Source organism: Epinephelus fuscoguttatus, linkage group LG20 (assembly GCF_011397635.1).
Source record: "Epinephelus fuscoguttatus linkage group LG20, E.fuscoguttatus.final_Chr_v1".
NCBI lineage: Eukaryota > Metazoa > Chordata > Actinopteri > Perciformes > Serranidae > Epinephelus > Epinephelus fuscoguttatus.
The window spans coordinates 9,534,342-9,551,688 of record NC_064771.1 but is presented as its reverse complement, the minus strand read 5'-3'; the positions used below and the strand labels follow the sequence as shown (position 1 = coordinate 9,551,688).

Genomic DNA, 17,347 nt, shown 5'->3' with positions numbered 1-17,347 from the left:
ATACAAATTAATTCATATAAATGAGCAGTGTTTGTCTGTCTGGATGACTGTGTCTCTGCCTGTCTCAATGCTTCCCTTATCTAAAACTGCCTTTTCATTGATAACTGAGATGCTTTGGGTTGTGTACAATTTGTTATGAACAAATTAAATGAAAAACTGAGTTTTAATTTACTAGGTGATACAGCAAATTGGAGTCATGCCATCAACAACTCTGGAGAAAAGAGAGAGAAAGGAAAGTACACAGAAGCCGCGAGGACTAAGACGCCGAGTCATTATGTATACTTGTATAAAGGTATTATGATATATTGCCAGCTAGGGGTGCTTGATTAGCCCACAGTGTACGACATGATAATGTTGAAACAGCATTAACCGGTGGCAGGCGGCCAATAGAGAGCGAACCTGCTGCACCCCACAAGCCACAAAACTTAATTCAGTGTCAGCGAGCTTCACAAATTATTACATTTATAAAATGAGAAATTAATTGGTTTTACTTCTTAGCTTCTTAATATTATTTCAAATGAGCTATTATGTATTCTCCTTCCAAATGGGAGCCATTTCTGCCATGCAGTACACTCTAATTCAACACTACATTACTCCTGATCCCACCGCCATCTAACACAAGTAAATGGATGTGAAACAGGTGCAGAAGACAGCACCCATCTGCAACCAATGAAACAATAGGATTCATGATTGACTGGCTCAGAAATCAGAAGCTGGAAAGAGCTAGGTGGCATGGTCGGCTAAACTGTAGGCTGTTGCCACATTTTATATGCACTATTGCATATTTACATTGCTGTAACTATGACAGAAGCAGTAGGCTTTTAAGCATTAAGCAAAAGTGCTGAATATAACAACCAAGACAAGACAATGTAATCATTATGCTGATGACACACAGGAATAAATGTACATTCTGGGGAAGAAACAATGTGAAAATTTTAATATCATGATAATGATAACCAAAGTTATGATGATTATCATCACTGGGTTTACCTGCTGCATCCCCACTCTGTAAACCAAGTAATAGTGAAACAAACCCATTTGCATGCTTCGCCTGCCTCTAGCAGACTGTTGCTAACTTTGTTTTGACAGTATTTACCATGAGTTTGTCAAGCACTGTAATCAAACAGGGTTTGATAATGATAATTAAAATTTGAAATAGTAATACAAACTGTCAAGAATTTTACTGCAGTTTATTGTGAAACCGGTGGCTGTTTCATCCCTAATACATTCAACATTAATTTTGAATTAATATTGAGTTTCAATTTAAACAGAGTATGCTAGAGTGTAGGCAGAAGCCTTCAGTGCCTGTATCCTACCCGTATAAATCTGTTATGGTAAACGTGTTGCTAACAAGTACAGATGAGCACATCTGGCAACATTGAGTGATGTTTGTTTTTGGACTGGAGGAACTTTTTCAGTTCTATAAAGTCCTCTCCCAGCACGAGAGGAACCCTTAGTTATGTATATGAACAGTAACTGGTCAACACGTACACGTGTATGTTCACTGGTTGAACACAGTTGCCTGACCTGCCATTTGCCTCTGACCACTCCAAGTGTAAAAAGTTGACAACTTTGTCTGATGTCAGGCAACAAACACATGAGTCAATGCAGCACCTGAAACTTCTTTTTTATAAAATCATGTTAGCTGTTTAAACAACAGACAACACAAAACACAAAAAAACAGTTCAATGAAAAAAATGGAAGAAAACACAGACAAACAGACCAATGGTAAGGTCCGGGCTTTGCTGAGTATACGTGCAACCATGGAAATACAACACAATTTTGACTCATTAAAGCAGAAATGATGTTGCTTTACCAACTGTTGGCCAGCTTACAGTGCGTCACTTCAGCTCTAGTTCTTATTGTTGATGCGGATGCAAACAGAAACTGACCAAATGTCGCCCCTTCTGTTTCTGAGATAAGATGCTAACTAATGGCCAGAGAAGTGTTTTTGTAGAACATTATGATGTCACAGTGAAGTTGACCTTTGACCTTTTAGGATATAAAATGTCATCACTCCATCATTTTACCCTATTAGACAATTGTCTGGAATTTTGTAATAATTAGCTTATAAATTCTTGAGTTATGGCCAAATAACCTGTTTTGTGAGGTCACGGGGACCTTGTCTTTTGATCATCAAGCACCAAATTCTAACCAGTTGTTCTTTGAGTCCAAGGTGATGTTTGAGCCAAATTTTTAAAAATTCCCTCAAGGTGTTCTTTAGGTATCCTGTTCTCGAGAAAGGGACATACAGACAGACGCACACATTGACAGATGTACATACAGATGGACAGACCCACAACCTGAAAATATAATGCCTTGGGCCACAGCTATTGCTGACGTGGAGGATTAAGAAGCCCTTGAAGGTATGTTGTTGTTGGGGGAGCTCCCCAGTGGGCAGTTCCTCTTAGGGGGTTTCCAGAACTGTTGGGCTCAAAAACACCTTTTGTCTGTCTACTGTGTGGTTCTGGGCAGGTAGTCGGGCTTTTGTGGTTGACAATGTAGTTGTTCAGAGCAGAGTTTGTGGGCCAGACAACCAAAACAATGTGCTAAAAAGGGCTAAAATACAGCATAAAACTGAGACAAAAGTATTGGTCGGTAGTTGATACATCCAGAATACATTTTCTCAATTCAGATTTTAACTAGCCAGGCAAATTGCATCAATTTGATTCAAGTTCTGTTGTTGCAAGTCATGCCATCAAAAAGTCTGGAAGCTATTTCACAGGGATGATTACTGTATCAGCAACATGGTGTATATATTTACTACAGCAGCACGACAAGCCCAGGTCATGAATGAAAATATTTGACATCAGTGTCTGCAACTATAATTCAGTTTCATTACCAAGGCAGGTTTATCCCTGCTACGAATGAGATAAAACACACTCTCCGTGCTGTCTTATTACGACTGGTGCTATGACACCGTATCAGCTATGTGATCGATGGGGAGAAAATTCACCACCAAAGACGTCAGAGGCCATTTACATTTAAATGAGGGTTGGGTTTGCCAATTAGCCCCAAAATGGTGGCAGAGACAGATGGGGAAGAGAAGTGGGTCCTTTCAGATTACATTTTTCCATCTGTCGAGGGCCAGCGGGAGAGGATGAGGTGACAAATATTAATATGAGAAAGGCGACTACAAACACTCTACAGCCCAAGAAATACCACAATCAAAGTGAATATGGACTATTAGTTCCTTTTCCTCTCACTATTTTTCTTATTTAGCAAGAGAGAAGACAGAAATCAATATTGTGACAGACGCTTCAAATTACACAGGTAATGGCAATAAATACCTCCGAGCCTACAGTCTAAAATTTAAGGATATCAGTTCTCCTACGCTAAATTGTAATGATCCATTCTCATAGCCTTGGTAAGATGATAAGAAGAAAAATTAAATAATGTCAAATATACTCCCAGTCAGATGAATTCCTATCAGTTTCAGAGTTACCCATCATACTCATTTTCCACTTTTTAACTAAATAAGTTGTACAGCATTGAAACTTTTTCTCCCCAGACAGCCATTTATTTGAGACTTGCTTCAATGTCTTCTCTCAATCCCAGAGCCACTTGAACGTCTCATAACAACGAACAAAGTGCAAAGTGAATGACTAAGATTAAAGCAGTGACAAAAAGAGCTCCACTCCCTGAATATTTATGAGAATGAACAATTTGTATGATGTAAACAGTTAACATAAGATAACAGAGGCATGGGACATTCTGTCTTAAAGGGAATTATCATTTGTCTCAAGAAATATTTTAGAATAACTATTTCTTGGTTCAGCTAAATCTAACTAAACGTCTAAAGTGATGGTTAAAGGGACAGTTCACCCCCAAATCAAAAATACAGATTTTTCCTCTTACCTGTAATGTTATTTATCCATCTAGATTGTTTTGGCGTGAGTTGCTGAGTGTTGGAGATATCAGCCGTAGAGATGTCTGCCTTCTCTCTAATATAATGGAACTAGATGGCACTCAGCTTGTGGTGCTCAAAGCACCCAAAAAATTATATTTGAAAACATCAAGAGCGATGTATCTTTCCAGAAATCATGACCTGGCTACTTGAGATCATTCACAGACCTTGTTGTGAGCAGTTTCATGTAGGAACTATTTTCTTTCTACCGCACTACACTGCACAGAAGGAAGCATGCATCTACTGCTAACTCACCTAGCACCACTGAGCTAGCTAATGTTACAGAGAGGACGCCATTATGTTTACATCTCGCACTGTCATGATCACAAGCATCTCGTCCATGAGCAGATGCACAGTTTCTTATGTGCAGTGATATTGTTAGCCGGTAGTCCAATGGAAAGAAAATAGTTCCTACACGAAACTACTCACAGTAAGGTCTGTGGAATAACTTAAGTAACCGGCTCAGAACAAGCCGAGAGCCATTTAGTTCCATTATATTGGAGAGAAGGCAGACATCTCTATGGCCGATATCTCCAACACTCTGCAACCATCACCAAAACAATCTTGACTGATAAATAGCACTACATGTAAGAGGAAAACTATGTTTTTGATTTTGGGGTGAATTGTTCCTTTCAGGTAAAAGTGTTTACAGCTTTTAAAAACAGCCACACTCAGAGGTGCCATCACAGAGAGGGGTGACTTTGCACAACCCCTCTAGTATTATAATTAGGTTTAACACAGCTGAAACCACTTTAACTAGGGTATCCATTTGATGTTCATTCTCCTGCCTTTTGAAAGAAGGATAAGCATATTTCAATCAAGTCAAACCAAGCTTCGTTAGTCTTCTTCAGGTCTTCCATAAGGGTGGTTACTTTGCTCATTAGCTAAGTTCACTGCATGGTAATAACGAGCATTATAATTTTTTGCCAGCTGAAGCAAAGCTAGTGCAGACCTGGCCTGGAAATTCCTTTTAATGTCCATCTTTCTTTCATGATTACAAAACTGCAAAGTTAATCAAAAGACAGCAGGAATGGTGTAAAATGTAAAAAGAGAACTCTTGGATAAGTTCTGAGTGAATTCTTGACAGAACCACTCCTCCATTACAGCACACAAGCATCTTGCATCTGAAAACTTTCAGCCAGTCCCAAACCTCATGAACATAGGGGAGGCTGGAAAGTAGATTATCTTGTAAACTGAGAACTTTGCTTTCAGGTTCAGACAATCCATTCAAGATATCAAGATGACCTCCATCAGCCCATTTAATGAAGCAGATGAGATCTGTTCTGTTTCATTGGGGATTTTTTTTGCTCCCAGTAACAGTTGTAAAAATTAGATCCAGCTTTGCATCTAGCCAATACATCGTCTGTTTGATGAAGACACTATCACCCACGTACAGCCCAAATCTACCACATCAGTGCATCTAAAGGTAGTAGGGGTCTGTTTTTGTGCATTACCTTATCTATGTGTGGGTGCCAGTACTCATCGTGTTGGGTCTTGGCTGCCGTGCTGTTGATTCTGGAGAAGAAGGTGGGCTTGGTGAGGTACATCAGACTTGGGTCCAAACCAAACGTCTCAGCAATAGCTGTCTGGATTCGCCCGCGTACATTTCTAACGGTGAAAAACAGACCCAACATGTCAGATTGAAAGATTTTACTCAAGTTTTTAAAAGGTAAGTTTGGTATATTTTAATCCAGACCCTATTTTCCAATGTTTTTGTGTCTCAGTGACTAATGGGAATAACAATTCTTGAAACTGGTCCAGTATTGAGTGAGAGGCAGTAATGTGGCTATCCGGTAACACTGTGTATGACAACTTATGAAAGGGTTTCCCACAGAGGTCAACATTCTTGTTAAGGAGTAAGATCCTTTTTGTTAACCAGAAACAGACCCAAAATCGCCATTGCCAAACCCACCAGACTCCATCTAAGTCAACAGTAATTTCAGCATGTATAGAGCCAGCATATTTTCACATCTAACTGGGTGAATTAAGGGCTTACTTCAACCAAACCAGAGTTGGTGATTGTTGTAACAGTGAAAGATAAACCAAAATGACTTTTGTGAGCTGTATTTTGTTTCCAACGACTTTGAATGAAGTGTGTTTTACAATGATAAAATTATTGTTTGTGTAAATGGAGTCTGGTGGGTTTGGCAATGGTGTTGGTGGGAATGGTGGTTTTGAGGTGGATCTTAATCTTGAACTAAAAGGTCTATCAGTGTAGGGATTCTTTCCATAATGTTGACATACAGTTTACACCACTTCTGCACCTGTCGACAGGTATTTTGGCCCACTCCTCATGAGCAAACTGCCCCAGCTGTCTTAGGTTTGAAGGGTGCCTTCTCCAGACTGCATGTTTCAGCTCCTTCTACAGATGTTTTGTTCTTAGCCATTCTTGGGTGTTTTTAGCTGTGTGTTTTGGGTTTGTTGGAGGACCCATGACCTGCGACTGAGACCAAGCTCTCTGACACTGGGCAGCACATTTCACTCCAGAATGCCTTGATAATCTTGAGATTTCATTGCACCCTGCACAGATTCAAGACACCCTGTGCCAGATGCAGCAAAGCAACCCCAGGACATTACTGAACCTCCTCCATGTTTCACAGTTGGTACAGTGTTCTTGTCTTTATATGCTTCATTTTTGCATCTGCAAACATAGAGCTGATGTGACTTGCCAAAAAGCTCCAGCTTTGTCTCTTCTGTCCAAATGACATTCTCCCAGAAGCTTTGTGGCTTGTCAATATACATTTTTGGCAAATTCCAGTCTTGCTTTTTTATGATTTGCTTTCAACAGTGGTGTTGTCTCCCATTCAGTCCACTTTGGCTCAAACAGCGACGGATGATGCAATCTGACACTGATGTACCTTGACCTTGGAGTTCACCTCTAATCTCTTAGGAAGTTGTTCTGGGTTCTTTGGTTACTATTCGTATTATCAATTCAATTTGTCATCAATTTTCTTCTTGCGGCCACATCCAGGGAGGTTGGCTACAGTCCTGTGGACCTTGAACTTCTGAATAATATGTGCAACTGTAGTCACAGGAACATCAAGCTGCTTGGAGATGGTCTTGTAGCCTTTACCTTTAACATGCTTGTCAATAATTTACTTTCTAATCTCCTGTGACAGCTCTCTCCTTACCTTTCTGTGGTCCATGTTCAGTATGGTACATACCATGATATCAAACAGCACAGTGACTACTTTTCACCCAGACTGACTGAATACACGTTTGAGGACACCTGTGATGCTAATTACAGGACACACCTTAGGTTGAAATGTCCCTATGGTCAAATTATTTTCAATCTTCTCTAAGGGTACCATCATTTTTGTCCAGGTCAGTTACACAATGACTGATTTTCATTAGTTAATTTTCAGTACATTTTTATTATTACTTTTGTCAGTTATTTCAAGTTATTAAGTTATTTCACTGACCATTGTGGGTTTTTCCGTCTTTAACAGAAGGGTACCAACAATTTTGTCCACGTGTGTGTGAGCAACACTCACTCAGAGGATGCCTCCACTATAGTTCAGCAGCTGAGGGTTTATGAAGAGTAATATCTATACAAACACTGCTATCAGCATCAGTATCTTTTTATTTGGGTGCTAATGTTGGTTTTTTTGTGTATATTCAATCATCCAAGAGGTGTGTGTATACATGATGGGCATAAAAATCAATACAGCTATTTTGTTGACCAGCAACATCATTAGATGCTAATAAGCAGTTATGTATGCTATCATTGTGCACAACGTACCATCATTTGAGTTTCTGTCACTTTTCAAAAAATGTCAGGTATCTAATTTCGAAGCAGAACTCTTGAGAATTTCTAATAAATGCATGGCTGATCTTTAATTAAGGTTCTTTAGTCACCTGTAAAGCTGGAAATCCTCTTGTGTGAACACATCCCCGATCTGATCCCCAAAGTACCTGCAGTCACACAATCACAGAGAGACAGTTCCAACCGTAGACAAAGCCAATCAGAGACACATGAGCAGACAGACAGAAACACAAGCACAAACGCGGCAGAAGGGGAAAAGAGAGCAGAGGAGATGGGATCTGTTAGCATAAATTAACATATCGCAGCACGGCACAGTGCATCATTGCCCAGACGGGTGTGCCACCCAGCCGTCCAAACACAGCAGATAGTGAACGTCTGACTGCTTCACATGAGGAAGTCCCCTGTGAGGGGTGAAGTGTAGGAAGCAGGGTGGGAGTGCTATCGTCATCACTTCCTGATTAAAATCTGCCACACGGTCCCTGAGGATTCCGTGTCAGCCACCTGCCCAGTGGGACGAGAGAGAGAACTGAAGGGAGAAATGAATGAAGGCAGGAGGTATGAGGGAGGGAGAGGGATAGAGAGGAACAGCTGATCCGAATAAAGCTGGGTTCTGCTGGCAGTGATGAATGAGGGTCGTATGGGTCACTGGACCTGAAGAAGACAGCTCACAGGGACCCGCTTCAGTAAGATTAATGACTAACTGCATATTCTGGTTCTGCAAACGGTACATATAATGCAGAATGACATTCCTGCAGGCATAAAAATACTGTTGACCCAGACAGAGAAGAACACAAAAAGGCAGCATCTTTCCCACCTGTAGATGTTCACAAACTGCCTGCCCATTGACAACGCTCCAGAGTGCAGGTCCAGTATGGAAGCCTGCAGGGGTCAAAAGAAACAGATATTGGTGCAATATCTAGTGCTGTTCCCTCGGCGGCCTTTTTGTGCAGCTTCACTCTGTCCTTTGCTTGTTATTGCTTGCTAACTCCTTTGGGACACTGCTCTGTTTTCCGCAAGCCAGAAAATGAAAGTCATTTTCTCTGAAGCCCCTCCCGTTGCTTCCCCTCCCTTCACTTAAGTGTCTTAACACTCCATAAACAGTTCCTTTAATGGCTGAAGGCCTGGCCTGCTGCGGACTGAGAGCAGGGGGTAGGGCATGCCAGGGACAAGCAGACTTCAGCTCATCATGCTGGAGCTCTGCTTATTGTGCCAGTCTGCCTTCTAGTGACAACAGAGGATCATTACAGCGGGGAGTCAGAGAGATATGAAGTAAACAGTATGCTGCTAAGTTGTTTACAAATATGGGCTTTTTAGGCTGATACTAGTAATCCATATCTGACTTAGGTTTATTGGTGGTTTCTGTGGTACAGCTGGCCTATCATATTTATTCTGACAATAAATCAGGTGCTATTTTTTATGTAGGGAAAGGAGACCTGTTGATGGGAATTAGAAACAGTGAATTACTCTGTTATCTCACAACACTTTTGCACAACTTACTTTGTGTTTGAAGGACTGTATTAGTGATGTGTATATGTTGTAGTCAGTATTGTACATACTTACTAGACTTGTGTGTTGTCAGTTCATCGTACTTCACCAACAACCATGCCACGTTCACTTAAATCACCTTTCTTCCGCATTCTGCTACTTGATTTGAACTGAAGCAGGTCATTTTGACCATGTCTACATGCCTTAATGCATTAAGTTGCTGCCATGTGATTGACTGATTAGCTATTTGCGTTAACAAGCAATTTAACAGGGATTGCTAATAACATGGCCGGTGAATGTATAGCATACATTTAAATTGATGGGTTCTTGGGGTTTTTTTTTTAGGAGGCTTGTCCACCACTGCCTCTGATGTGTTCATTAGTTTGTGATATTGTGTGACTTCGGAACTGAACTAATGTGGCACCTACAGCAGTAAATTGCTTACCTTCTCTACCCTGTTACTTCTATCTGCTTTCCCAAACTAGGAGCGTCCTGACCACCCTACGCCACTGATCTATAAATGTGTTCATACAATACAAATGCAGTGTTTTATTGAATCTTCCAAGCTAACACTTTTCTCACTCTGTATGTTTGCGCTGTCAGCGAACGCCATGTGTGGAGGTGAGAAGGGGGAGGACTTTGGCACTGTTAGCTATGTCACAGCTTTTTGCTATCAACTGGGTGGAATTTTCCATTAAAAAACAGAAAAGAATGTAGATGGACCCATCCTTTAAAGAATAAGGCTGGTATTTTATATTCTGCTTATTATCAACAGATCCCATGAAAACACAAAAACCAACAATGAATGGATCCTGCTAACTGTGTTATCTGTGTATCAAAGCCTGATATATCTTCTTCCTCTGTGCCATAGCGCTCCACTGTTGTACAAAATTTACTAGAAAAACATCAATGAGCCATTCCTTTGCACTCGGTGACATGTTCCTTCATTACCATGAACACACACTGCAGTTAATTTTGAATTTGTGTGTGGTAATTTTTAAGTGAACTATGTGTTACTCTGGAAGTCAGTCAGCAAAAATGTTTAATGAGGGGTAAAAACATGTAAAAACAATAAAAGCAAATGACCCATAAAGAGATAAACACTACAAAAAACAAGCAGGAGGAATGGCTCCTGATTAAATAAACACCATTCAGTCAAGCAAACATAGACTGGGCATGTTTTAATCCCTGCCTTCCTGTGAAATTATTCCAACAATTTAATTTGGCGGTATACTCACTCCTCCCTCTGACCCAGCCAGCGCCATCCCTCTCTCAGCCAGCCTGAGACAGAAGCATTCAGAATAATTCAGCTGCACCGCAGAGATATAAGACAGTGAAAAGAGAAACAACGACATGAGACATGCTGCACTTTGTATGACACTGTTTACCTCCTGAGAACCTGAGCTTCCTCCCTCGTCACCACGCTGTCTGTGACCGCACGGCCACACTTCTGAGGGGTGCATCCTGGTAGAGACACGTGGGAGGATTAGGAAAATAATAGCAGAATATCTTGGTGCAGTATTCTCTGGTTTTGGAGGATTTGTGCCCAGTAGCAGCGAGAAAAAGTGGCTAGAGGCAAAACAAAGTGCAACGTAGGGAGTTTATTGGCGTTCTGCTCATTAATGCCACAAAATTAGGGCCTGCCCTCCAACTTCTTGACGGTTATAATTTATTACTCGAAGTCTGAGCCTCCCACTGTGTCTTCTTTACACACTGGAGATGCACAATTTGAACTCCCAGCAGCCTAAATGTTAATAAGACAAATTTCCAATTTGTTCTCCTCTTTTTTCTACCAAGGATAGTTTCAAAACTGGTTCAAGTTGTACAGAAAATTAGGCAGTAAAGGTGGGGGGAAAATGTAGATGTAGATATAATTTAGACAGATAGATAGCTAGATAACTAGATAGATAAATGGATAGATAGATCTTTTTTTTTCAAAATGTTAATTGATATATATATATTTTTTTTTATGCCTGAGTCAATATAATTCAAATGCCGTGGTGGAAATAAGTTGCCGCTTTTACTGAGGTAATTTATGAGTTACCTGACATTATAGCTGTTTCAAGAAAAACAAAGCCGAAGTGAAAGAGCAGACAATAATTGGTGGTCTGAGGACACGGACCTATAGCAACTGGAAGTCAGCCAGCCCAGTACAAACTCCCCACTGCATTAGCAAACTTTCTGTTGCTGCCGTTACACTGGTCAGACCTTTTTCATGCTGTGAACCCTTTCGCTGCGGTTTTTGCCGGGGTAATCCAAGTTGCTCCATCTGTTACTGACTGTCCATGTCTGGACCTGCAGCCCACTTTCCACCTAATGAATGGTCTAGTGGCTGGGAGAGAGGTGGACGAACTGCAGCATCCCCTAGCTAGCTAATTCTTGCCTCACGTCTGGTCTGATAAACAGAAGCTCCTTTTGCACTGACTCTTCAAGTCAGGAATTCAATGCCGTTTTGCTGCCTTGCCATTCTGTATAAAAGGTGCAACCATGGAATGGGGGGACAGAGTTGTCTAGCCTTTAAGCCAGCTCTGGAGGTAGTAACAGTGCCAAAACAATGCCTCTATAAACTGGACAGCCGATAGGACGAGATCATGGGCGGCACAAGTGTGACGTTTTGAAGACATGTTATGCGTGCGACCCACAGCAGGAGATTTAAAAAGCAGCTGATAGCAGTTAGCAGCTAACTCAAAGAACAGCAGCCTTTCTCCACTTGGAGGACAAGATCAGCTGCCACATAACAGGGATGGTAATGATTGTTATCGCCATGTTATGCCATTGTTATTGTTTATAAAGCACTGCCAATACGTATGTTATGTGTCACACTAGAGGCCAGCACTGTTGTGTTACATGTCACGCCCGTCACGCCTCTTTTGATTCCACAATGCTGGGATGCTGTCTAAATTCACACACTGGAGTGGAATGATGCAGCTAGTGTTTGGTTCTGTGTAAAAATGAAAATGCAAGAAGAAGGGACTTCGTAGCGGCCCTGTAGCATGAGGTGAGAGGCGGGGTACGCCAGACTATCACATCAGGTTGTCAGACTATCACAGGGCTGAAACATAGAGATATATGACAGAAAATAAGGAAAAGCAATATATAGTAGGTTCCCTTTAAGTATTCCATGTCTGCGAAGGGTTTCTGAATTGGGATTGTTTTGTAAAACAACTAATTTCACATCCAAGGATAAACTTTTATGCAATGTTTTTATTTTTGAATTTCAGTATTGTCTTACTTTTATATTAATTTGTGGAAAAACTACACTTTTCCCTTTATAGTCAAGCATGCCTCATTTCAACAAATAAAGTCATCACTGCTGCCTTTTTCCATTTAAAATTCTGCTCACTACTCCAACCACAGCGACTCTACATGGGTGTGGACACATCTCAGTGCAGGAAGCTGAGGTGTGTTTGAGAACTCTTGGCTTTTTAGCCTTGTATTTAAGTGCACACACACAAAAAGACTGGTTAGTATTTACTTGCTTACTACTTCACTGCTCTTTTGGTTGCAGTTGGTCCACTGATCAAATATATAGCAATATTATGCTGAGGTAGGCTTGTGCTATACTACCATCTAGTGGATTATTTCCACACTGTTTCAGCATCAGGAGAAAATGGTTAGAATTTAAGTTTTCAAGACTTTCTCCCCCTTTAATCTCCAGTTTTGGTGTTTTTATAATGATAATAATGATAATAGAATTCACAGAAATTAAAGATGACAGTGTCTGAGAAAACAATTGTAAATTAATCATGTGACACTACTGAAAGGGCAGAGCAGAATCCAACACCAGGAACATGCCACTGGAGCATGGTATTTATCAAGTAGGCTAGGCTTTAATCTGTCTCAGTCTTGTTTAATTAGGAGAGAGGTGTCAGCTGATCGCCTGACACAGTACAGAGATCGGACCACAGCCCCACCTGGGTAGCGTTTGTAGTTGTCGTAGTCGTCAGAGCACTGGATGGTGAAGACTCTGGGCTGGAGAGAGACCAGCTCACCCTGACGAACAAGTGTTTCTGTGATGTCACTGTCCAGTGAGGTCACGTACAGCCACATAGCCACCACGCACACAGACAGAACCACCAGCAGCAAAGCCATAAGCCCTCTGGACCCTCTCCATGCAGATCCCTGCCGCAGCGCATTACCCCTGAGCAAGACAGAAAAAAAAGGTCAAGGTAATCAAGTTTAGAATCCCTCTAAACAGGAGTATGTGTAAAGATTGTGAAGTAGCTCAACTAATTTGACAAAAAAATGATGAGTTATAATTTGTTTTTTCGAGGAAAACACCCAGATAGAGCACCCAGTTATTGTGATGCTGATCTTTAGCTAATTTAGTGTCAGAATAAACAATGAACTACCAACCTGAGTCAGTTGAAACTTAAAGCCACAAGCTGTCATTGTGAGTGCATGAAAACTAGTTAGGAGACTAGTTAGAATGCAGAGAAGTTGAAATAATTAGCTGAAAATAGATATGGACAAATTATCTAAATGGTTAGATCAAAGTAATTTATAAACAGTTGGAATAGTTATCTTAAACTAATGGACTGGTAAAATAGCTTGCTAATCGTAACTGATAATAATAAGAAGTATTGGGTAAACTAACAGTTGAATTGTTTTAGTTAAAATTAACAGTAACTTCCTGCTGTTGTCAGACTTTACAACCAACACCACATATCAAAACTGGCGGTTATCATTCCTGCAATATCAGTATACAATAAACTGTGGATTATCTAATTTCCTTTGTGCAGTGATGCACATTCAGCCATTCAGTCTATGTATTAATTACATTTTGCTTTTTCTTACTGTTTACTTATTTATGAATGTATCTTGCTTTTTGTTTTTTTTTTACTGATGCTTCTTGTTTGGTAGTGTATGCTTTGCTGCTGTAATGATGCATATTTCCCCACAGTGGGACTAATAAAGAATGATCTACCTATCCTAAAGGTCCAGTGTGTAGGATTTAGGGGAATATATTGGCAGAAATGAAATATAATAAGTGTGTTTTTTTTAGTGTCGGGGAAAAAATGATTTTCTGCTTGATTCAGTGTTTTTAAAGGTTTAAATCAACAGGTCAATTTGTTTTGGAGAGGAAGACACCTCTATGGATAACTCCACATAAAAACCCTCTAAATGTCTGGATCTTCAGTCATTAGAGAAAAAAGGTGAGCACACATCACCTGGTGCTGGGCTGGCGGCCCATTTCCAATGAGCCTATTATCATCCTAGAAGCACTGATTTGTAACATGAAACTGCTTTATTCAGTGTTTTTTTAGCAGTCAATTACCTGGTCCTTTTGATTTTGAGATAAAGAGACCTCTGTAGGTGATTTGGCTCCTGGTAAAAACCCTCTGAACAATAAGACTGAATTCTAACCGGGAGAAGTTTCAGCTGGTTGCAATTTGTAATCCTCGCAGCTAGATGCCACTAACTCCCCCTAAATCCTCCACGTTGCTCATTTCAAATCAATAACATATCATATATGTCACATATCACATATGGTACATAACAGGTGGGATTAATGAAGGTACTTGAGCTTATCTGACAGGGATGTGTGGGTACATTAGACAAAAGGTTACAAGCCACATGCTCTGATCTAAATAATCAGTAAGCCCCAAAAGATGTTTGATAAATGCTTTAAATTGAAAAGAAGGCATTGAAATATATGACTTGTCATTATTCTTCAAAACACAATATCCTGCTGCAAGGTGTAACAAGAGCAAAACTACAAGACTAAAAGCATTACATTAAAGTGGTAAGCACTTACTGGAATAGACAGGGTGCTGATGGTACATCTGTGGTTTCTGTTCTCATCAGCAATACAGTCTGACCTAGAGGGAACCCAACCTGACTGTGCAACTGACGATCTTATTCAGGACATTCAATAAAATATTCATAGCTAATATCACAGAAGGTACAAAGTGGACTATTAGGGAGAGTAATAATACCTGCAAGATGTTCTGTAATCTGAAAGTGCAGTGAATACTGAATCATTCTGTGATGATTTGATTCAACTAACAGTTATTTTCATTACTGATTGATTTGAATAATCTGTTGTTAACTAGTTAAAGCAACAGAACAATGTTAGTAGTGCCACCAATCTCACTGAAATACAGACCCCGAAATATATAAAAACCTAAGGGAAGAAATGTAAAATAACAGAAAAAAGTAAAAGTAGACAGGTACAAAGAAGTTGAAGACATTTATCTGTTTATGTCCCAATTTATTGCCAACATGGAATTAGTGTTTAGAAAGTATTTATTTGTCCATTTATCAATGCATTTATTTTTGTAATTATAGTGATTTTTTTTGTCTTCCACAACACTAACAGGACAATGTGCTGTGTGGAAGAAGCAATGATGAAGGCAGTGATGAAGTTACTGAACAGGCCTACTAGACACAGGTACAGGAGCCCAAAGTTTCAGGGGCAACCCCTCACCTACAAATTAACAGAACTGAACAGGAAGAGACATAGAATGACCACAAAGAGACACAAAAAGTCCACACAGAGATGCAACGGAACCACAAAGAGACGCAACAGATCAAAAAAGACAAAATGATCTTAAAGAGACATAAAACAACCTCAAGGAGACACAAAACGATCCAAAAAGACAAAGAGACACAAATCAACCACAAAAAGATGCAAAGGAACTACAAAGAGACACAAAACGATCATAAAAGACAAAATGATCTCAAAGAGACACAAAACGACCACAAAGAGATGTCAGTGAACCACAAAGAGACACAAATTCACAAAAAACACACAAAATGACCTCCAAGAGACATAAACTGACTACAAAGTGATGCAAAGTTACTACAAAGAGATGCAAATCAACCACAAAAAGACAAAATGATCTTAAAGAGACATAAAACAACCTGTCAGCTTCATTAAAAGCATAGCTGCAAATTAAAGCAACAATAGATCAATAGATGTAACAACACACGCAGACAATACATCTGTGATCAGCAGTTCCCTAATTTAATTTTAACAATTTTTTTCAATATTTTCCTCTTATCCAATTTCTCGTTTTATTTTATGGAAGTGAACAATGTAAGTGCACTTGTCCTTTAAAACTTAATAAAAGAAAAAAACTAACAAAATAAAAGACGCCTGATACATTCGTTACAGGCCTATCAGTTTGTGGAACAGTTTTGAACAGTTAGAACAAGAGGCTGCACTGCAACATGCAAATCACTCCTCATGGCTGCCTGTGCTTTCCCTGTCGTCGTGGCTGCAACTTGCGCTCTCTTCATCTACTTCATCACCACTGCTGTACACAATTTAAAAACTACAACACCCATAAATCATGAAGGAACTGCTGCAGCCAATGTGCAGCCGGCAGGAGCTGCAGGACGACTCAACCACCATGATCAGTTTTTAATGTCTTTTCGGGCAATAACTACTCCAGACTCTGCTCTAGTGTCGTTTTCGGGACAATTGGGGCAGGATTCGGGATTCGGGATAACTGCTTGGATTGGACGTCTGGTCACCCTAGGTGCAAAGAAACTACAAAGAGACACAAAACGATCCAAAAAGAGAAAGAGACACAAATCAACCACAAAAAGATGTGAAGGAACTACAAAGAGACACGAAGTGATGCAAAGGAACTACAAAGGCCCACCAAACAACCACAAGGAGACACAAAATGACCAATAAGAAACAAAATAAAAACCAAAGAGGTGCAAAACCTCCACAAAATCTCTGTGTCTTGCTCCTATGTAGGAGAGGTGGTGGGGCCTTTTGCATATCTATGCCCAGGGGCCCATTGTCTCATAATCCGCCTATGGGTACACTATCAACTCCAGTCATATTCAGCATTATGTTGAACAAAAAAGTATTTATGTTCTTCTCTCTGAAGACTGTTACATCTACAGCAGTATTACTTTGACACTAATGTCATGATTTTAGCTAGGTCTTAGTTAGGGTGTCCCTCTCATTCAGCATGCTGACAGTACCTGAACCTGACTAGCACCCAGTCTCTCCTCTCACCCTGCTCAGCTTCACCCAGGCAGGACACTAGCAGCGTTTTATTCACTTACCTTTTAATTTTCTTCTCTATCTCTGCAGCATTGGAGCCCTGACTGTTTCTCATTCGCTGCAGTAGCGCCATTTTGACTCAAAACGTGTGCTGCGTAGCACTGACACAACACCGTCATACACGGCCACTGACCATACCGCACACCCGCCAACAGCTTGT

At 40.3% G+C, this 17,347-nt stretch overlaps 1 protein-coding gene across 1 annotated transcript in view; it reads right to left on the bottom strand.

Moving 5' to 3' along the window:
- Nucleotides 1-17,329, bottom strand: part of uts2r2 (urotensin-2 receptor 2) — a 41,858-nt gene extending 24,529 nt beyond the window's left edge. Inside the window, exons 1-7 of the mRNA XM_049564286.1 lie at nucleotides 17,190-17,329; nucleotides 13,073-13,299; nucleotides 10,547-10,622; nucleotides 10,397-10,439; nucleotides 8,488-8,552; nucleotides 7,766-7,822; nucleotides 5,362-5,515 (exon numbers count right to left, since the gene is read on the bottom strand). Of these exons, the coding sequence (XP_049420243.1) occupies nucleotides 5,362-5,515; nucleotides 7,766-7,822; nucleotides 8,488-8,552; nucleotides 10,397-10,439; nucleotides 10,547-10,622; nucleotides 13,073-13,299; nucleotides 17,190-17,260 (693 nt within the window). The 5' untranslated portion in view covers nucleotides 17,261-17,329. The remainder of the gene's footprint in view (nucleotides 1-5,361; nucleotides 5,516-7,765; nucleotides 7,823-8,487; nucleotides 8,553-10,396; nucleotides 10,440-10,546; nucleotides 10,623-13,072; nucleotides 13,300-17,189) is intronic.
- Nucleotides 17,330-17,347: the final 18 nt, after the last annotated feature.